The following is a 22,690-nucleotide window of genomic DNA, read 5'->3' on the forward strand; positions in this document are numbered from 1 at the left end:
GGCTCAGGAAGCCTCGCCTTTCTTGTCTCTTGCTCTTTGATCATTGGATCAGTGTGCAGCAGCTGCCTTGCTTGTTCTTTGCCTCAATTTGCAAGCTACACTACCTGTGGGACACCTAACCCGTGGACTGTGTCGCTGTAATTTGAGGTTCCTTAAAGACCTGCTTGGCCACACCATTGGAATCTACATCTCTTGAGCTGGGGACTGTCGGACCCTGTCATCTGGGCTGACTGTTGGTGACCCGCCTTGCTGTTTGCTGCCTGTACCTGGATAGCCTGAATTTCTCTACAAAGGACTACCTGGCGGTCCTCAAGACTTGAAGGACTGCCAGTGTCTCACAGGAATGAGTTGCACTGAGCCATTTGTACTGCTTTATAATTTAATTAACTGTTATTTCTTATGTTATATATCTATCTGTATAAATATATATAAAATGATTAGCAATCTGGTTTTGTTTCTCAAGAGAATCCTGTCTAACACACCTTGCTTACTCACAGTGAGGAAATGAAGCACTTGCTGATGAAGATCCGTGGTTTGGATTGCAACTCAACTTGGTATAAAGAAAACAAAAATCCTTACAACCAGATCAATAAGCAACATCATGACAAAGAGAGAAAATATTGAAGTCGTCACAAATTTCATTTTATTTCAATCCACAATCAATGCCTATGGAACCAGCAATCGAGAAATTAATGAACATGTTGCATTGGGTAAATCTGTAAAAACCTTTTAAAAGTGTTTTTAAAAAGCAAAGATGTCACTTTGAATACTAAGGTGCGTCTGACTCACACCATGAATAAGGAATAAAAATTGACATGACTATGCATTATCGTGTTGGTGAAGAATGCTGACTAAGAATACTATGAAATTCCATAAGCGCAAACATCTGACTTGGAAGTAAAGCCAGACTGCGTCTTAGAAGCAAGGATATTGAGACTTTGTCTCATGTACTTTAGAGAGCCTCTGAATTAAGAGGGATCAGTCCCTGGAGAAGAACATCATTCTTGTTAAAGTAGGTGTTACCAAAAAAGAGGAGACCCTCAGCAAGATGGATCGATACAGCGGCTGTAACAGTAGATTCAAACATGGCAGCAAAGATTGTAAGGGCAGTGCAGGAGAAGGCAATGTTATATTCTGTGGTAAATAGGGTCACTGTAAGTCAGGCACCTAACAACAACATTACCATAGAGTCCTACTGACACAGTGATGAAGCACTTGTTGCTAATCCAAGGTGAGCAGTTTGAATACATCCTCCACTATGCAGGAGAAAGATGTGGAATTTTCCTAGTACATCCTCAAATTGCGTGTTTCCACTGAGTACTAACAAAAGCTCATGGTAATCAAGCTGAGTAGAACTCAACTCAGGGCAACCCTATAGGATGTAGAACTGCCCCTGTGGGTTTCTGATGCTGGGAATCTTATGGAAGCTGATCATTCAGTTACGAGCCCAATGTGTAACACATTATGCTTGCCAGCGCTCCTTAGGATGAAATAGAAATCACTCAAATCCCTAGATAAATGGTAATATAGCTCATTAACAAGATTAACAAAAAGCTAATGTTATAGTTACAATTATCTAATAGGGAATTAACTGAATCAAGACATGGGCTACTGCTTTTATTATCCTGTGAAAGTACATAAAAATTATAAATACTAAGAAGCAGACTATACTCAAAACATGCCTAATAACTATTTGATAAATGATATTAATAAAAATAGATTTTAAGAAAATTTAGCACAAGGGTTGTACTGTACTTTGGTGAAAGTAGGTTTTGTGGGAACATTAAAAAATGGTCTTTAGAAAAAATCAAGGAAACTTTATCATAAAATATAAATCTGTTCACATATAAGATAATTGCAAACTAAAGAGTAGGCCCTGCCCTTACGTAATTCTCCCTTGTGTAAAATGATAACATGATTTTCAAAAACTATGTAACAGATGTAGCTACCAGTCTTAAAAGAATGCCTTGTCAATCTATTGACAAGAAAATAAATCAGCTCCCTGGAAGCACTCAAGAATTCCACACTAAAAACATTCTACTTTGCATATTTACAGCCGCTCAATAAATACCTATACTGAAACATTGATTCCAACTATCATGATGCTCCAATTTTCTCAAGTGAGTTACTATAAAAATCACTTCCATTACCTGTAAAAGAAGTGATTTCTATGAAACCCAGACAAAAATAGATCACTAACGATGATCACTAAATGCTTCCCCCTCCCCCACTATCATGATTCCAATTCTACCTTACAATTCTGGCTAGACCAGAGGATGTACACTGGTACAGATAGGAGCTGGAAACACAGGGAATGCAGGGCGGATGATCCCTTCAGGACCAGTGGTAAGAGCACTTGCATGTGCTATTAATGATAATGCGTAAGAGTCGCGCTACCAGGAGGGTGGAGTGGAAAGGGGGAACAGATTACAAGGACCTATACATATAACCTCCTCCCTGCAGAGCGGACAACAGAAAAATGCGTGAAGGGAGACGTCGGACAGGGCAAGATATGACAAAATAATAATTTATAAATTATCAAGGGCTCATGAGGGAGGGGGGACTGGGGAGGAAGGGGAAAATGAGGAGCTGATGTCAGGGGCTTAGGTGGAGAGTAAATGTTTGCAGAACAATGATGAGGGCAATGAATGTACAGATGTGCTTTACACAACTGATGTATGTGTGGATTGTGATAAGATTTGTATGATCCCATAGTAAAACGATTAAAAATATAGATAATTAAATGTATGCTGGTTCGTACAGGGGCAGTTCTACCCTGTCCTACAGGGTAGCTATGAGTCAGCATCAACTCGATTGCAGTGAGTTTAGTATTTTGCTTTTGAGAAGTTAACATCTAATATAATCTTTCTAAATCACACTGTAAGTTACTTTGTAAAAATTAAAGTATTGGGCCACATTATAAGAGCTTTATCAAATTAATAGGTGAATGGGATTTTGAAAGTTATCTAGAACATCCAGTGAACTAATCTTAATAAGTAAGTGTCAATAATTCCTAAAGTCAAGTATAAATAAAAATTAAGAGCCCTAAGGACTGGCCCTGCCACAACATCCCTCCATTTACAAATGAAAATCAACTGTTCCTAGTATCAGTGAACTGATTAATCAGACGGTGAGATTCCTCATTGCTTAGTACCAAAGATTAGCAGATGTGCAAAAATGTATTCAGTTATTTTTCTTTATTAAAAATATTTCTTGTACCTAAGTTGCCTAGGTGGTTAAGCCTTCATATGCTAACAAAAGTCAGTTGTTTGAACCCACTAGTTGCCCTGTGGAAGAAGGATGTGGCAAAAAAAAAATGAGGCAGTTTGTTTCCACTGAGATTATAGACTATATGGCAAGTTCTACTCTGTCACACGGGGTGGCTGAGAGGTGGAATTAACTTGATAGCACACAACATCTTCTGCAGGAAGTATTCGGCAAACGTGTACTCACAACATGCAGGCACGCATGGATATTTCACTCACTGCCATTGGGTCAATGCTTATTCAGTGACCCCCGTGAGTTTCAGACTTTAACTTTTTACAGGAGTAGAAAGCCCAGTCCTTCTCCAGCGGAGCTGCTGATGGTTTTGAACTGATGCCCATGCGAATCGCAGCCCAACATGCACCACTACACCACCCCGCCAGGGCGCCATATATAAAAACGGTCCTTATCTTTATGAAAAGGTTTGGTGGGAAATGAAGTTGTAAACTAAGGACTGAACTGATATTTTGGTATAATTGGTAGCCTTAAATTATTAATGTTCTCATTCAATCTTGTGAATAATAGAAAGCTGAGCATATTTCAGTAAAATTCAATATTACATAACCTTAAGTTATAAACCATATTTCCATTATCTTATGTACTCGAATTTTGATTTTTATATTTTTATTAAATGTCAGAGATTGCTAACTGTTCCAAAAAATCTTAAATTACATAGCAATATGTTTCACAAAACATTCTGTAGTTCCAAATTTAACACCTGTTATTTTTCAATGACATTATTCAATCTTATTTACATCTTAAATACTAATTACTGATAGTGTGACTTTTCTAATTACCTAGCTATTAGTAATGCATTTCTTCCTGTTAATTTGATAGACAAAAATGTCTGATTAGGTAGAAAATGTTAATAATGACCCCATGCAATCATTGTGACTATAAGACAGAAAGAATAAAGAACAAAACACTGTGTTTTCATTCAGTTAGTGGCTAGTGGCCAAGAAAACTGAACCAGAATTATTCCCAAAGAAAAAAACTCACAACATACTACTAGAGCCAAACTAAAGAAATTAGAACAATCTATAAACAATTAACGAAGAAAAAAAACTTGGGTTATAGATTTTTTTTTTAATGAGGCACAGAGGACCAAGCGGCAGTGCTCACTTCCTGAGGGCTTTTCCCTTAGCAGCAAAGTAGTATCTGGGATTCCCGCTCTGTCAGTAGGCAAGGTCATCCTCTGATTTGGTTATTATGTCTTAATCAATTTCATCACACAGCATAAACAGAAAAGCCTAGTCCGTGGAGGGATAGGAATAGTCCTGGTATCATACAGAGAGCATTGTTAAGTCGATTATGGCAGATGTAGTTAGGTTAAAATAGAATATCCTACCATTTGATCTTCCTGTTGGCCCATTTTAAAGATGTTCCCATTTTTAATATATATTTTTTTACTTTCTCTTTGATTGAGGTTTTCCTATGTTCTGGGTAGTCATTGTTGTTGGGGGTTTTATGGTTTGCTTTGCATGATTTTCTATATATGAAATCCAAGCTAGGTAGATTTAAAGAAAGAGGAACTGGATAGGGGCATGGGTAGCTAAAATGAGTATGAGAAGAAAATGTTCTGAAATTGTGGTGAAGATTACACAAATCTTAATATGATTGAACGATTAAATTTTAAGATAAATGAAGTCCATGGCAAGAAAAGAAAAAGAAACAAAAAGCTGCGCATAATAAATACTTGTTTTCATTTTATTTTCCATTCAACAATTCACACAGTTTATCTCCCACGGCAGGGATTCCAGCCCTCACAAGTAGCATCAAGTATGGTATTTCCACTCCCTGTTTCTCATTTCCACTTCTCTCATTCCTAACCCTCAGGCCTGAACTTTGTCCCCAGGCAAATGCAGCTCTTTTGATCTCCAATGGTTGATTGTTCTAAGGGTTATATACCTCCCTACTGCTATTGTTCTCCTAGTAAACCCTGTCAATCTTTCTTCAGAAAATTGAGCCTTGGGGGTAAATTCATTTCCTGGCCTGAAGGGTGACTAGAGGCCACACTGTAAGTTTTCTTGCTTTTTGTTTTTCACAGTTTTCCGGACTATGTTAAATACACTCAAATGGTCTAGCTATCTTCATTTACACTTAAATGACTCACATTTAAAACATAGCATCACAAAATGTCCTTCATTTAGAACACAAAGAAATGGAATGTTTTAAATCTTCATTCAAGACCATTCGCCTAGTTATAACATAGTGGGAATTTTTAGCCTTCAGCCCACCTATTACTGAGTGTGTGCAAGTCCTTACCTTTTCTGAGTTGCCAGGTTTTCGTCTTTAAAAAATTAGTGTAGTAACTTCCATAGCTAATTCACAGAAATGGTCCTATTTCATAGAACTACTGAGTAATTAGAAAGGATAATTTGAGCAAAAGCACTTTGAAGACTAATGGCTCAAACTTTAATTTTGGCATTATCACCTGTGTATACATACTATAGCACTTACAGTGAACTCATTCATCCTTCAAAAAAGTTGGTGACAAGGGATTGTTATGATCGCAGGATAACTAGCACCACCTCGCTAGGTTACAAAGTCCCATAAATCCAAACAACTGCCCTTTCCCCTTTTCTCCCTCCTCATTCCCTTATAGGAAGTGATGGGGGTGGGGTGGATTTAGGGGGAAGTGGAAGAAATTATGAGAATAGAACACCATGAGATCTTGCGCCATCCCAACCTCAACCTGTTGTCACTGCTATACATAAACTGTGGACATCCGTACACTGCAAAATAAAGCGAAGGTTAAAATTCAATAAACCAAGTGGTACGAATGAACCCGAAACAAAATCGAGGTAATAGTATTTAGTTCACTTAAAAGAAAAGGAGCTGGAGCTCAGTCACTAACCTTAACATCTAAGACAATCCAACCAACATGATATGCTAATATGAAAACACTTTAAGAAATCTACTCACATTCATTCAGTTAATAGCTTTATCAACCCATTACCCACTTAATTCATTCTGCTCACCTGTAAGACATTAATCTGAGTGATACGCCTCCCAGCTGACTTCCAAAAAAAATGGGCAGTTCTATCCTGTCTATAAGGAAGCTACAGGGCAGGATAAAGCTGCCTGTTTACAAGAGTGTAACTCTCTATGGGTTTACCACCAAAAATACAAACCCACTGCCATTGAGTTGAGTCTGACTCCTGGGGACCCTATGCAGGGTTAGGAGGGCTGGAAATCCTTAGGGGAGCAGATAGCCTCTTTCTCCTACGGAGGACCTGGCTTGGTGAACAACCAATCTTGTAGTTAGCAGTCTACCAAGGTTCCATTCATTTACCAAAGTGGTCACTATATTCAATTTAATCATTCTTTCCCTTCTCCCAGAAGTCCCCTCCCTTGGTATGTTTCATTCCTGTTGTCCCTTTCTCAGTTGTAGTCTCATTCTATCAATTAACCAATAAACCCTTGGGTTCTCTATACTAATGCCACTAGATAAAGCAGGAAGGGGAAAGCTTGGAGTGAAAGGGGTAGCATTAGGTTGAGAAAAACAGTCAAACCACCTGTCATTTCAGTTTGACACAGAATAGAGTATTTCCAAATTGGTCTGCCCCCCCCCCAAAAACACACATACAATGTCTTATGAGTATAATTCTACTTTGGTTTTATAAAACTAAATGACTTGTTATTGTCACGTATGAAAATAATATCAATATTGGCATAATTACTGATAGATCAACCACTTCCAATTTGGAAGACGAAGGCATCAGTAAAATTTTACTTGCATGTGCTTTTCATAACAATGCATGATAATTTCACATTCTGTTGGATCAGTTTCCCTTGGAATAGGCACAAATACGAATGTCTCCCATTTGTTTTGCAGGTAGCTGGTATGTTTCTTTGGAATTTCTTGGGAGAGATGAGTGAGCACTTCATCTCAATCTCCATCCCTGCAGGCTCCGCTTTCAATAATGGCTTTAGTGCAGCCTGGACTTACTCTTCTTTCAGTTATCGATCATATGCTACGACTCCTGAAACAGTAGAATATCCACCTATTCCTTATCGTGCAGTGATTCTTTGTACTCCTTCCATCTTCTTTTGATGTTTCCTGTGTATTCAATATGTTGCTCATAACCAAAATGAACTCAAACAAAATCCAAACCCACTTCTACTAAATCAAATGTGATTTATAATGCATTTATAGCACAGTGGTTATGCATTGAGCTGCTAAACACAAAGCCAGTGGTTTGAAGCCAGCAGTCACTCTGCCGAGAAAGAAGGGGCTGTCTTGTTTCTGCAAACATTTTAAAGTCTTAGAAACCTGAAGAGGCAGTTCTCTGTTCTATAGGGTTGCTATGAGATTTCCCCAACAAAACCCTTAACTATTGAATCTTGAGGTTTGAATTCTTTCCTTCCCTTATTCTAGCTTGCTAAATGCTAAAGTGTGTTCTTCCATTTTGGTTTTCTAACTCCAGGTCTTTGCACATTTCATTGAAATATTTTACTTATCTTTTCAAGGTGCTCATCGAAACCTTTGTGTTTTCTTGGTCTGTTTATTCTTTTAACAAAGTCCTGTTTTTGATGAGCAAGTTTTTAATTTTCATGACATTCTATTTGCCTATTTTGTCTTCTATGTGTACACCTGTTGTAATGTTTTTGGTTATCCTCATTTTTATGAAAGATTAGGTTGCATAATATTCCCCCTGGGCATTTATACTTTTAATGTTTAACATGTAGGTCTTTGATCCATTTTGATTTAAGTTTTATATATGGATCCAATTTCATTTTTCTATTGGTTGATGACTAGTTTTGCCAGCGTTTATTATTTAAGAGTTTGCTTCTATCCCTTTAATGGACTTTGATCCCTTGTCCAATATCAGTTGTCCATAGATGAATGTGTTAATTTCTGAGTTCTCCATTTCATTTTTCACTGATCTGTTTCTATCATGACAGAAGTAGTTTACCAATTTATCCTAACTAGACTGTCTTATTCTGGAAGCACCACTGAAGCTTGTTAGGTGATCCTGTTGGCATTTGAAATACTGATGGCACAGCCTCCAGCGTCACAGCAACACACAAGTCACCAGAGTATGACAAACTGCCAGATTAGTGGTGGTTCTGGATGATATAAAGTCTAAAATGACCTCTGCAAATATATTTGTTGAATGGTCATTCTTGATCTTGAAATGTATTCTAGTTGCTACTATTACAAAGGGATAGTTGTTGGATATTAGTGATACAATGCATTCAGTCTTAAGAGACAAAAACTAACACTGGAATAGGAAAAATCTATGGGTTGCAGAGTTTGCAAAAAAACATGGTACTTTAAAATTTTGTTTGTGGTATTAAAGATTATTAGTTTCTAACAGGAGCGAGTTAATTCACACTGCATATATGTAGGTGTGCATCTAAGACAATATTAAATGATGTGATTTACCTTATCACAGTTGTCTTAAAACTCTGTACTCCATGCTGGGGCTACCTTCCACCTCTTCTAACCTCCAGGACCTCATCGTCCTTCTCCTCACCATTACCTCCACTACAACACCACTGCTGCCCTCGACAGGATCTACCAGACTGCAGGAGAATATGGAAACAGTCTCTTCTGGGAGCTTGCCTGGCAACTTCACCTGACTTATTGGCAAAAGCAAAAGAATAAACTGAAAAGAACACATGGAGTGTGGTGTAAAGCTAATAAGCCTATACAGTAAGTCGAAAATGCCAATAATTAAAAATCATTTCCTATTAAATAACACCATTAATTAACTTCAATATGTGAAAACCACCAGGTTCGTTTAGACATTTAAACAGATAAAATTTTATCAACCCTATCTTATTAAGTTAGGTTATTACAAAATCAGTATAGTTTTCAATTTACAGTAAAAGTTGTAAAGATTTAGATTAAGCCCTTAAACTGACATATCACTACCGGTTATTTTATCTCCTTAAATCAACAGTTCAGAGCTTGGATTTATTAGTTAATATGTGGAAGAGTTTTTCCTACTGCTCAATGTTAGTTGGGGGCAATAAAACTGCACTTATAAATGTTTTCCCACCAATCCAAAAAACAATAGCAATTAAATACAATCTAGCTTAATTAAATGCCAACCTGAGAGCAAACACTCATTTTTAAAGATCTTTTCCCTAAAATAACCTTTTGCACACATTTAAAAAAATTAAAAGTGTATCAACCTTCACTTCAGAGAGAAATATTTTCTGCTAATTGAAGTGAGAAGCTGAGTTTCCAACAAAAGCAACTACGCACTTTTTCTTTTGCTTTGTAGACTAAAATAATTCTCTAAGACAGTTTGATCTCAGCCCCCATGACTTAAAATCAAGGTATATGCTTTTGCAATTACTTCAATCTACACCTGGTAGACAGCAGGTGACACTTTTAAAGTTGTGAAATTCACATAACATAGCATAGCATAACAACATGAGACTAGCCACTATTCTTAGATCAGCTATTTTGCTACCTTTTTTTCCCACCCTGACTTGGGGGAAAGTAGAGGGCAAAAGTTAGGGCCCTTTCACAGAGTCAATGTTCTCCGGTGGCAAAGCACTGAGAAACAAATACGATAGGAGCAGGAATTTTCGGAATAGGAGCCCACGAAACAGGGTAAGTACCAGAAACCTATAGGAAGAATATTAAGTAATACCCCCTCTACCCACTGACATGGCAACCTAACATAAATGAGGAATCAGAAGACATGGGCTCTAGTTTCGAGTCTGCAACTAATCAGCAATGTGCCACTTCCCCTCTCTGACCCTAGGTTTCTCTAAACCACTTAAATGGAAGGCTAGGCAAACTCATCTCTTATCACTTCCATCTCTAAGAATTTTACAATGCTAGCCTTTTTTTCCCTAAAACCTTAAAAAATGTCTGACACTGAAACACACACACACACACACACACACACACACACACACACACACCAGAATGTAATTTTTATTTAATAATACGTTTTAGGTGACAACTGTATGTATATGCATAATACACACTACTTAACAGAGGCATTTATCCCATAGATAATTGATTCAGTAAATACTTAATTTCAAATGTGTGACTCTTTGAACTATGCATCAAAACCCATCAAGTTTGGTAAATTACCAAGTCAAATGAAATCCTGGGAAGATGTCCCAATAACTTCTAGCTTATCGATAAAAGCATACTATAAAACCTCAATAAAACAGACTTTTCAAGTTGGGGGAGTTCTAAGTGTCATCTCAATTTAAAGAGCAGGAAATGAAATGACTCACTGTCCACAACTCTTTTTCACTACACCACAGTTCTTCCTCCTCCATTTCCTGCTCTATCAAAGGACAGCACCCCAGCAGAAACAATCTCCGTACCCGGAGACTGCACTGGGTTCTAGTCTCGGCTCTCTTGCCATTAATGTGTTGTGCCCTGATTGGCCAAGCCATTCACTTTCCCTCTCTGGGCTTTAGTCTTCGCCACCATATTCTAGGAAAGACTTTATGCCTCGTGTCCCTTTCTAGTGGTAACATACCAGGATCTTAGAAAACCCCTACCCAATAAAACAAAAATATACAATCACTGAAAGAAATTTAGGGATTTCCAACCAAAGGAAAGAAAAAGTTCGGCTATGGGTTTTAACTAGACACCTATAGTCAATTCAGCAGATTGGTGTGGACAGCATTTTACTTCAGAGAACCTGGGCGAAGGGTCCCCCAACCCCTTCCCCAGTGTGGGGTAGCTATGATGGACCTAGAAAAAATTACTACGGAGGAGTCCTAAGAGAAAGTTTCAAATCTCAGGTCTGCCACTTACAAGCTGTATGTCCCAGGAAAACTCGCTTAACCTCTGTGAGGCTAAGGTTCCTCACAGGTATAAGTGAACAGAAAACTAAGGAAACCTCACCTTTAAAAATCAAACAAAGTAAAAGTATGAAAATTGTGATTTACATAGTAAAGCTGGGGAAAAGGAAATGACTTGCTTCTGAGAAAAGTTAGGCTATATTAGAATGGAAAGTCTCTACAAAAGGGGGAGGCGCTGATTTTTTTTTTTTACTTACTAAATTTGCTTGAAAAAAGTAGAATACATGGTTGAAGACACCCTTGGGGCAGAAATGCAAGAAATCAATATCAATCAGTTTTAGGAAATGGATTATGTATCTGCATTCTGCAGACTAATAAAATAAGAAAGAATTCAACTGCTGAACTCAATGTCATGGGCTTTGGTGAAATGGTCTTTGTATTCTTGAAAACACAATAGTAAGAAACATTTCTTTTATTTTTTTAAACATTTCTTAAAGTGCCCAGATTTAGTCTATTAACCTCTTGGGAGTTTATATGGTGTGACACTCCAGATAACCAAATATCTAGTGACAGCCAGTTTTCACAAATCAAGATTTCTTGCAGCATTTCCAGGTGGCTGCTAATTGCCCAATCAAGTCTTCTTACTATACCTTATGTAAATAAGCAAACCTATGGATCAGGAATGAGAGGGGAAAATGTAGAAGACCCCAACTTTTTTCTTCCCTCTCAGCCCTGTTAGTTCTGGTCCCTCATAATACACCATGGATCCCTGCAAGCCACCAATTGCCACTGGAGTTTTATCCACAGACCTCAGAATGCTCAGTGTTTGGACAACTGAGAGTTAAAATTCGAAAGCTGGGTCCCAACAGACTTTTTCTCTTTCTGTAACTTTTCACCCAGTATATCAAAGGATCAAAGTACTTCCCAATGGGGAACAAGTGACTCTCTCAATTCTATCAAAATGACTCATCTAGTTTAGATAAAGTTAAATAGCTCCAAGTTCTGGGTACTTCCTCTCAAACTAAGCAACGGGTAAAGTTAACAAATTTGCTAATTCCAAGGGAGGAAGGAGAAAGATCAAGCAGTCGACTTTTCTGCTCTTTCTCTGTGGCAGGTATGGATGAGGGCGTTCACACACAGATTAAGTGTCCTTCAGACTTACACTTCTTTTACTTGATGAAAAAGATTCTAAGTTGCTCTAAATCAGTGATTCTCAACCTTCCTAATGACAATGTTACCCTTTAATATAGTTCCTCATGTTATGGTGGCCCCCCCATAAATTTATTTTCATTGCTACTTCATATCTGTAATTTTGCTACTGCTATGAATCAGGCGACACCTGTGAAAAGGTCATTTGAGCCTCAAAGGGGGTCGCAACCCACAGGTTGAGAAACCCTGCTCTAAATCAACTACAGCAAGTAAAGGATTATGCTACTTTGTCCCCCACCCCCCAAACACACACACACACACACACACACACACACACACACACAAGTTCAATCATGGAACCTGAATTGCCAGTTCATTACTTTGAGAGTTCTCAAAACCACAAAAAACAAAAGTTCACTTGAAGGGAAGCCACACTTAAGTCCAAATACATATTCTATCTACTATCACCCCCCAAACCCGATAGGGCAGTTCCACTCTGTCCTATAGGGCAGCTGTTATGAGTCAGGATAGACTCAACAGCTCAAAAGGGTGGGTTTACCATCAAACAAGGAACATGTCTGATAATGAAATCGAAGCAGATTCAGTGCCATCTCCAGACTGCCCAAAGTAGTCTCACCAAAACCCAACCCAACCCACTACCATCAAGTTTATCCCAACTCACGGCGATTTTCCAAGACTGTAGGGAAACAGACTCCCATATATTTTTCCCAAAAGTGGTTTCAACACTAGCCCCAAATCCCACAAAAAAATGATAAGGTTCGTGTGGCAAGATACACACACAGATACACACACACACACACACACACACACACACACCCTCCCTCCCTCCCTCCTCCAGTAATCTATTCATACCCTTGTCTTTATGACTTGACTAGCATCACTTGGCTGAATCCTTCTAGAATGTAGGGCCAATTTACATAGCAACTAACGGGGGAGGGGGGGCCTCTTCCTTCATCTGGCAGCAGGAGGATCCAAGGCAGTTGGTTAAACTGGAACCCTACCAGAGCCTTCCACTAACCTCCACATCTATCTGATCCATGCCCTAGTGTGACCAGCCTGCGAAGGCATGTCCTAGCCTGTGGCTCCACACAAGCCCTCCCTTAAAGGGCGTCGAAATTGCTTTCGCCCTAAGCGCAACTTTGAAAAGTGAAAGAGTGGGTCAGTGGACATCCTGGTCAAGCGAAGCAGTCCAAACTAACTGTACTGCTGACTCAAAATCCCCCCCCCCACCAAAACATCTGGCCCATTTCGAGAAAAGCACCCTGGTGCGGTGGCTCTCCTGCCTTCCAACCGCCAGATTACTCAGCACTTGCTGGGCTGTCCGGAGTCGCGCGACCAGTGCACCCAGAGGTCCCGCGGCCCATTTCGGACCCAGCTTCCATTTCCGGGGCCCTGAGGGAAGGCACTCTTGCACTCTTCATAACACTGCCCCTGTCCTGAGCCCATAAACTAGGGGACTTTCCATACTCAACCACCCCACCTTTCCTCCGCTGTTTCTCCTGTGCAAGGAAACGAGCACCGCAAATCCGGGAGCGTTGACAGCTATCTCGGGAGGACTAGGTAACTCAGTGGGGAAAGGAAGACGACGATGGAGAAAGACAGAAAAAAAAGTCAAGTGCAAGAAACCCCCGCCACCGTCATCTAGGGCAGTTCCAGGGGCCCAGAAGGATGTTTGAAAGACGTGGACCCAATGAATACACGTCGCGAGCTCTCAAGCACCGAAGCTGTCCCACCTCGCAGAGAACCGGGCAAGTCTAGAGAGAGGCGCTGGGAGTGGGTAGGAGACGCGCCTACTCCAGGAGGGCGACCCCCTTCTTTCGCGCCTCCTTCTTGGGCTTTCGCGGTGTCTGAGGGTAACTGGGCCGGGGGGGGGGGGGAGCGTCGGGGACTGAGAGGTGTGAGTCGCGGGAAAAGCCGGGGAACTGGGATGCTCGCCTTCTGGGCCATCACTCCTGCTACTTACCCTACGGGGTAGCCGCCCCCTAGGTGCACATCTTCAGGGGCAGGGGCATCAAAGAATTCCTCCGTGTCGCTCTCCGACGCCATTTATAAGAAGACACACCCGCGGGTGAGGGGGCCGGCGCCGCCTGGAGGGAGGGTGACTCTCGTCTCCTCCGGGTCGTCCTCCACCCCGGCGAGCCCGTGGGGAGGCGGCTCCCGAGCAAGGATGAGGAGGCAGCAGCAGATCTGGAGTGTAAAGCCGGTGAGGGACAAGGGGGCCGCCTCAGCCGCCGGGCTGCGGGATGGACCGGCTGAGCGTCCACTTGGGGAGACCGGCCGTGGGTCTGGGGACTGCTGCTCTTGCCGCTGCCGCCGCGGCTCCTGGAGATAGGTGTGTGGTGCGAGCGCTCGCAGAGGCGGTGGCTCTTCTCAGTGGGGGAGGGCGGGAGCGCTGGGGACGGCAGCTCCAATTTCTCCCGCAGCAGCAATTACAGCTGCTGGGAGAGCTGCCTGCCCGCAAAATAGCGACGAGTACCTATCATCGCGAGATTTCAGCGGGGGGTACGGAGGGGGCGTGGCTAGGGGCGAGGCGGGGGCAGTCCCAGAGAGGCCCCACTCGGATTACTTTTGCCCCAGAAGCCTATCCGAACAGCGCAAGCGCGGGGAGGGTGTTCGAAGCCGGAAGTAGCCGGGCAGGGAGGTGGTGCGCCTCCATAAGGGAGGAGTCTAGAGTTTGCGCAGGAGCAACGTGGTAACTTGGCTCTGAGGGTGCCCTCGTAGTTGGGTAGGGTTCTTTGGAGTGCATTACCCGACTTTACAGTTCCGAAGAGAAGCATTTGAAGATTTTGTGTTTATTGTTGCTCACTGCCCCCCTCCTTTATATATAAGTAAATGTTGCAGTGGCCGTTTGATTTGTATTTACTTCTTCTTAATTTATCTGAGCCCGGAATACCCACCCGAGGGCAGAGGCAGGGCCACCACCTCTGGCGTTACATAAATAACTAGCTTGTGTACTACAAGATCTCTAATTGAGATCTCTAGACATAATCCTATGGGCCAGAGGGCGGGGTCCTTAAGAGATATGTCCGGAATGTGGTACTTCCATGGAGTAAAGATGGATTTGTTACTGGCTACTTTTTTCCTACAAATATATGTCACAGCTCATATTTCATGTGCGAGAAATTCTTAATGCCCAAGATGGGAGTAAGTCAAATGGTAAATATGAGAAGGCTTTAAGAAGTTTGTGGGGGGTGGGGGGGAGAAGTTTGTGGGGAAATAAAATTAAAAAGAAATGGAATTTTCCCACTAAGTTACCCTGATCATAGTGTTTAGGCGTGGACTGCTAACCACAACGTTCGTAGTTTGAAACCACCTGTGGGAGAGAGATAACACTTTCTACTCATAGTGGTTAAGTGTTGGGCTACTAACTTGATAGGTCAGCAGTGCAACCACCAGTCAGGGAAACCTCAAGGGCAGTGCTACCCTGTTCCATGGGGGCACTATGAATTGGAATCAACTAGATGGCTGTGAGTTTGGGTTTGGATTTATGTGGTATGTACTACGCAGGCAGCAGTGCCCACGCTAACATACAGTAACTTCATTTTGACCTTCCGCAACTCAGTGTTCCTTGATGTAAATCGAAAGATACTTTTAAAAATTAGCTAGAGGTTCTTTCCTAATGCATCATTGGCTTTAAAACTGTACTAACTCTCCTTGTGATCACAAATTACATGTTTCTCACACTGACATCATCTCAGGCCATTTGCATAGCTTCCATGATCAGAATGGCCGCAGAAAACCCTGAAGTGGGGAGACAGGCATGTTCCATAAATCTTTTCCGAGTGAGTGCTGACTCATGGCAGTGGCTAGGTTTCTGATTTTGTTTTTAATAAAGATATAAGGAACCGAGGAGACCTGGTGGTGTAGTGGTTACACATTGGGCTCCTGAATGTAAATAAGGTCAGCAGTTCGAAACCAAACGCCACTGGGAAAAAAGAAGGGGCTTTCTATTCCCATAAAGAGTTACAGTCTAGGGTTCAGAGGAGATGGGCGAGTGGGAAGGGAGAGGAAATATGAGGAGCTGATAGCAAGGGCTCAAGCAGAAGGCAAATGTTTTGAGAATGATGATGGCAACAAATGTGCAAATGTGCCTGACACAATGGATGGATGTATGGATTGTGATAAGAGCTGTACGAGCCCCCAATAAAATGCTTTTTAAAGAAGGGTAACAGTCTAGGAAATAAATGGTGGCAGTTCTACCCTGTCCTATTGGGTCTCTATGAATAGAAATCCCCTGGTTGGCAGTGAGGTGTTTTTTTTTTTAATAAGAAGCCAAAGAATTCCTGGTGGCATGGGTTACACATCCAGCTGCCAACTGTAAATGTCAGTGGTTCAAACCCTACAGATGAGGTTCTTTCCCTTGCTCAGTTAAGAATCACGAGGCAGGAAGTCAATCTTCTCATGCCCGCAAACAAAAAAGATGTATTAGAGCAGCTGTTCTCAAGTTGCAACCCCTTTGGGAGTCAAAAGACCCTTTCACAGGGGTCGCCAAATTCATAACAGTAGCAAAATTACAGTTATGAAGTCGCAACAAAAATAATTTTATGGTTGGGGGGGGGGGGTCACCACAGCATGAGTAAATGTATTCAAGGGCTGCCACATTAGGAAGGTTGAGAACCACTGTATCTTAGAATCATATGCCTCATTAACTTACAAACTGATACCAACTCTCCTTCTGATCAAGAAGTACATTTGTTTCTCACTCTGACATCATCTCAGGCCATTTGCATAGTCTCCATTATCAGAATGGTAGTGGAAGGAAAACACTGAAGTGGAGACAAGAGCATGCCCCATAGAGCTGCCGAGTCAGAAGTGACTCTTGGTAGTGGGCTAGGTTCTTATTTTTAAAGAAAGGTCGAATCAGCTAAGCAGCCCTGCATATGAGCAAGAACCAATGGTCCTGAAGGAAGAAGTTCAAGCTGCACTGAAAACATGAGCCAAAAACAAGGCTCCAGGAATTGATTGAATACCAATTGAAATGTTTCAACAAGCTGCTGAAGCACCGGAAGTATTTATTTGTTTATGCCAGGAAATTTGGAAGACAGCTTCTTGGCCAACTGAATGAAAGGTATTTGTACACATTACAAAGAAAGGTGGCCCAGCAGAATGCTCATTTTATAGAACAGTACCATTAATAGCACATGCAAGTATAATGTTGCTGAAGAGCATCTAACAATGTTTTCAGCTAGACATTGACAAGTTGCTGCCAGATGTTCAGGCCAGATTCAGAGGAGGACATGTAACAAGGGATATCATTGCTGATGCCCGATGGATTCGGGTTCAAAGCAGAGAATACCATAAAGATATTTCCTTGTGTTTCATTGACTGTGACAAGACATTTCCTCATAACAAACTAGGGCTAGCCTCGAGAAGACTGGGAATCCCAGAACACTTCATTGTGCTCATGCAGAACATGTACATAGATCAAGAAGCAGTTGTGGGAAAGGGGGGAATCGATCACAAGGATCAATCTACAACCGTCTCCCAGGAAAAGTGGGTGACAGGTGACGGAGGACGATGTAAGACATGGAAAAAATAATCTATAATTTGTCAAGGGTTCGTGAGGGAGGGTAGGGGGGGGGAAAGAATTGGGGAGCTGATATCAGCGGCTCAAGTGGGAAGAGAATGCTTTGAAAATTATGATGGCGGCATGTGTGCAAATGTGCTTGACACATTGGAGGAATGTATGGATTGTGATAAGAGATGTAAGAGCCCCCAATAAAAGTATTTAAAAACAGCATTATAGTCTGATATCAATAATGGTTGTACAACATGGAGTGTAATCAATGGCACTGAAATATACATTTGGAAATTGTTGAATTGGAGAATGCTTTATTATGTATACTTTTGGAAAAATTGAAAAAAAATTACACAAATAGCAGTGAGTGTAAGGAAGAATAAAATGTTCTAAAATTGATAGTGGTAAATATTGTATAATTCATCTTGATATGATTGAACTATTGAATTTTATGAAATGTGGATGAATGACAAATTGTTTTTTAAAAAAAGCAATTGTGGGAACAGGACAAGGGAATATAGTATGGTTTAAAATCAGAAAAGGTGTGTCTCTGAGTAGTAGCTTCTCACTATATTTACTACATCTCCATGCTGAGCAAAACATCAAAGAAGCTGGGTGATATGAAGAAGAATGTGGCATCAGGATTGGAGGAAAGCTTATTAACAACCTGTGATAGGCAGACGACATAACATTGCTTGCTGAACGTGAGGAGGATTTGAAGCACTTGCTGATAAACATCGAGGATTTGTTCATTTATTTCAATTACAACTCCTTATAAAGAAGACCAAAATCCTCACAACTGGGCCAGTCATAAGTAACATCATGATATGTGAAGAAAAGATTGATATCAGGGATTTTGTCTTGCTTAGATCATAGCCAGTGCTCATGGAAGCAGCAGTCAGGCAATCAAAGACGCATCACACTGGGTAAATCTGCTGCACGAGACTTCTTTAAAGTGCTGAAGGGTTCCAATTTTTCTTTCCTGTGTTATTTAAATGTTTGGCGGTCATTATTCACTTGTTACAGGTATCGTTTGTTGGATGTATTGTAAAAAGCAATTTGAAGACTTGAATTTTAAAGTCTCAGGGTCTACAATTTACCGGAATGTACACCCTTTATAACTATTTGAATGTATAATGAACTGGCTAGAGCAGCGGTTCTCAACCTGTGGGTCGCAACCCCTTTGGGGGCTGAACGATCCTTTTCCAGCGGTCACCCGGTGCATAACAGTAGCAAAATGTCAGTGATGAAGTAGCAACGAAAATAATGTTATGGTTGGGGGGGTCACCACAACATAGGAACTGTAGTAAAGGATTGCGGCATTCGGAAGGTTGCGAACCACTAGAGGATTTAAAACTTGTTTAAATCATTGCAAAGGATCTACATTCTGGTAAATAGTAAATCCTGGGAAGCTAACAGGAAATACAAGAATACCTCATTTAAAAACAAAAATGTTGAAAAACAAAGATGTTCCTTTGAGGAATAAAATGTGCCTCACCCAAGCCATGGTATTTTCATTCACCTCCTATTGCAAGTGAAAGTTGGACATTGAATAAGGAAGAATGAAGAAGAATTCATGCACTTTAATTGTGGTTCGGGAGAATACTGAAAGTACCATGGAGTGCCAGAAGGATGAACAAATCTTGAAAGAAGTACTGCCAGAGTGCTCCTTCGAGGCAAGGAGGGTTAGACTTTGTCATACATACCTTGGATATGTTGTCAGGAGAGACCAGTCCCTGCAGAAGGACAGCAGGCTTGGTAAAGCAGAGGGCAGCAAAACAACGGAAGGCCCTCTAAGTGGTGGATTGTAATCCTGGCTGCAACCACGCGATCAAGTAGAGGAACCATTGTGGAGATAGTAGAGGACTGGGCAGTGTTTCAATCTGGTAGGTGGGTGGCTTTGGGTTGGAATGAACTCCCTGGCACCTAACAACTACACAGAGAGTAGTACCTCAAGGAGACACTGGCAGGGACCCTCAGGCAACGCAGACCAAAGTCTGGCTGAACAAAGGTGAGACAGTTAAGGTTTATTGTGCCAACTTGGCTGATAAACACATATGGGATTCATTGAAGGGCGGAGAGATAAATGGCTCGGTGAGCCTCACCTTTCTTGTTCTCTGGTCTCTTGTTCTCTGATGTTTGAGCCAGTGTGCAGCTGCTTTAGCTGGCAAGGCTCACTTCCTGCAAGACATCCCCGAGGAGAAGCCGCATGCATCTACCCTGATGCAGCCTGGGTGCTGGAGCAGCCCTGGAGACACCCTGCCAGCGCTGAAATGCTTACACGCCCACTGATTTAGCTTTCCTCCTGCCTTGGCATCATGGCTTGTGCTTTGTGAGATTGAGGAGGGTTTTGTAGATCAGTATCAGACATATGGACTAATGTTGGATTTATGGGCTTGGACAGCACTGAATTGGGATGCTTTCTTGATGTACATTTACCCTTTATATAAAACTCTCTCTTATATACGTATGAGTTTCTGTGGATTTGTTTTTCTATGCTGCCCAGAATAACACAAAAGGAAAAGAAAATTTTAGGGAGTTTGGGTGGGAAGATCTCATTGGACTGATATGAGTTGAATCAGTTTGATGGCAGTGAGGTTTTTTTGTGTTTTTTTGAAGTAGGAAAAACCTTATGCTTATTCATGAACAGAAGTGGAAAATCCTGGGAATTGGGTCTACGTTGGTAGGATTGTGGTAATAAATTGTTCACACAACTCAAACTCACTGTCTTCTAGTGGATTCTGACCCAGAGTGACCCTATGACAGGGTAGAACTGCCCCTGTGTGTTTTCAAGACTAACTCTTTACAAGAAGCCCTGGTGGAGAAGTGGGCTGCGCATTGGGCCACTTGCCCCAGGTCAGCAGATGCCAACCACCAGCTTCTCCAGGGGAGAAAGTAGAGGCTTTCTCCTCCTATAAAGACTACACTATTGGAAACCCACAGGAGCAGTTCTCCCCAGAACTGATGACCAAACTTCCTGGGGAGTGAGTTTTGGTTGTTGCTGTTGTGCTAACTCTTTGCACAAATAGAAAGCCTTGTCTTTCTCCCACTGAACTGCTGGTGGTTTTGAATTGCTGACCACAGGCTAACCTACCATGCTACTTCAACACTTGAGTCATAGGTAAAGGAGTTTTGGCAGACTGTCATCACTTATTAGGGGATGATATGCATGTGCCAGTCAGTTAGTTCCTCAGGTTCAAGTCCTCTGCTCAGGTGTTCTTTGTTTGGGGGTTCAACCTGAGGTCACGGGTATCTGGTCTGCTCCTGTTCTTAGGGCTTATTTCAGCTGGTCAAATGTGTGACTGCTGCAGAGCGAGGGTGTGGACATAAAACACATTATTATTATGGCAGGGATGGGGTTGGGGTAAAAATTGGAAACGACAGAGGCTATTGTAATATGCAGCAGGTTAAAATGCTAACTGGATGTGGCATATGATTGAGCCCATACATGTCGGCTTGAAGAAATCCTTCCAAGTCATCTGAACTTGCAAACGGGGGAGGAATCCAGCCTTCTCCTTAATCTGTCTCACACTTGCTCTGCGTGAAAAAGATGAGGCTGTCTGTTCCCGTGCAAATGCAAAGTCTTAGAAAGCCAAAGGGGCAGTGGTTATCAGTCAGAATCTACTTGGCAGTGGGTTTGGGTTTGGGGGACTTTGTGTGTGGGCTGAGTGGGTCGGAAAGGATCCATGTGGTGCAATGGTTTAGGGGCGCAGCTACAAACTGACCGGTTGGTTGCTCATGGAAGAAAAGACCTAGCAATCTGCTCCCGCAAAGATCATCGCCTAGGAACCCCCATGGAGTCATTCTACTGTCACAAAGGGTTGCTCCAAGTGGAAATGTACTCAGTTGGCAAACAGCCACAGGGAAGAAGCCTTCTGTTCTTGTGGATTACAGGAAGAGATGCGATATAAATTAGCCGCGTTTAAACTCTTACTACCTCCTCAAAGATTAACTTTCAGAGAGAGAAAAAGAGAGAAGGGCTACAGCGTTAGAAACCCCGTGGATTGCTTACCCATCAGATCTAAACACTGGTGTGAGTGCATATATAAGGAGGAAAAGTAAAACTGAAAAAGATGTCCATTCTTTTTTAAAAAATCATTTTATTGGGGGCTCATACAGCTCTTAACACAATCCATCCAACCATCCATTGTGCAAGCACATTTGTACTTTTGTTGTCATCACCATTTTCAAAACATTTTCTTTCTACCTGAGTCCTTGGTATCAGCTCCTCATTTTTCTCCTCCCTCCCTCATGAAACCTTGGTAATTTATAAATGATTATTTTTTTTTTATGTTTTACACTGACTGATGTTTTCCTTCACCCACTTTTCTGCTGTCCATCTCGCTGGGAAGTGGTTATATGTAGATCATTGTGATCGGCTCCCAATTTCTCCCCACCCACCTTCCCCTTCCCCTCCTGGTATCACCACTTTCAGTATTGGTCCTGAGGGGTTTATCTGTCCTGGATTCCTTGTGTTTTGAGATGTTATCTGTACCAGTGTACATGCTCTGCTCTAGCCAGATTTGTAAGGTAGAATTGGGGTCATGATAGTGAGGGGGGGGCATTAAAGAACTAGAGGAAAGTTGTATGTTTCGTTGGTGCTATACTGAACCCTGACTGGCTCATCTCTTCCTTGTGACCCTTCTGTAAGGGGATGTCCAATTGCCTACAGATGGGCTTTGGGTCTCCACTCCACACTCCCCATCATTTACAATGATATGATTGGACTTAGATTCGTTAGTGACATACAAATTCCTTTCAAAAACCAACCAAACAAAAAAAAGATTAACTTTCCATATTTAGCAGCAGTATTAACTAGTTGTATGTTAAACTTTAAAAATATTTTTAAATGCCAAGCGTGAAATCTAGTTACTCTATGATTCACTCATTCACACAATGTTCTAGGTGCTGAGGGCAGTTCAAAGGTGAAGAAGACAACTTGATTCTTGTCTATAATCTGCCTCTCGAACCTTTTAAGGTGCCTTAAGTGTAATAATTAGAAAA

The 22,690-nt window shown here is 41.5% G+C and overlaps 1 protein-coding gene across 1 annotated transcript in view; it reads right to left on the reverse strand.

The window, feature by feature from the left end:
- Nucleotides 1-14,628, reverse strand: part of WDR44 (WD repeat domain 44) — a 97,853-nt gene extending 83,225 nt beyond the window's left edge. Inside the window, exon 1 of the mRNA XM_075538518.1 lies at nt 14,132-14,628. Coding sequence (XP_075394633.1) covers nt 14,132-14,214 — 83 coding nt within the window. The 5' untranslated portion in view covers nt 14,215-14,628. The remainder of the gene's footprint in view (nt 1-14,131) is intronic.
- Between the last annotated feature and the right edge of the window lie 8,062 nt (nt 14,629-22,690).

The sequence above is a fragment of the Tenrec ecaudatus genome, chromosome X (genome assembly GCF_050624435.1).
Source record: "Tenrec ecaudatus isolate mTenEca1 chromosome X, mTenEca1.hap1, whole genome shotgun sequence".
In the NCBI taxonomy this organism is placed as follows: Eukaryota; Metazoa; Chordata; class Mammalia; order Afrosoricida; family Tenrecidae; genus Tenrec; species Tenrec ecaudatus.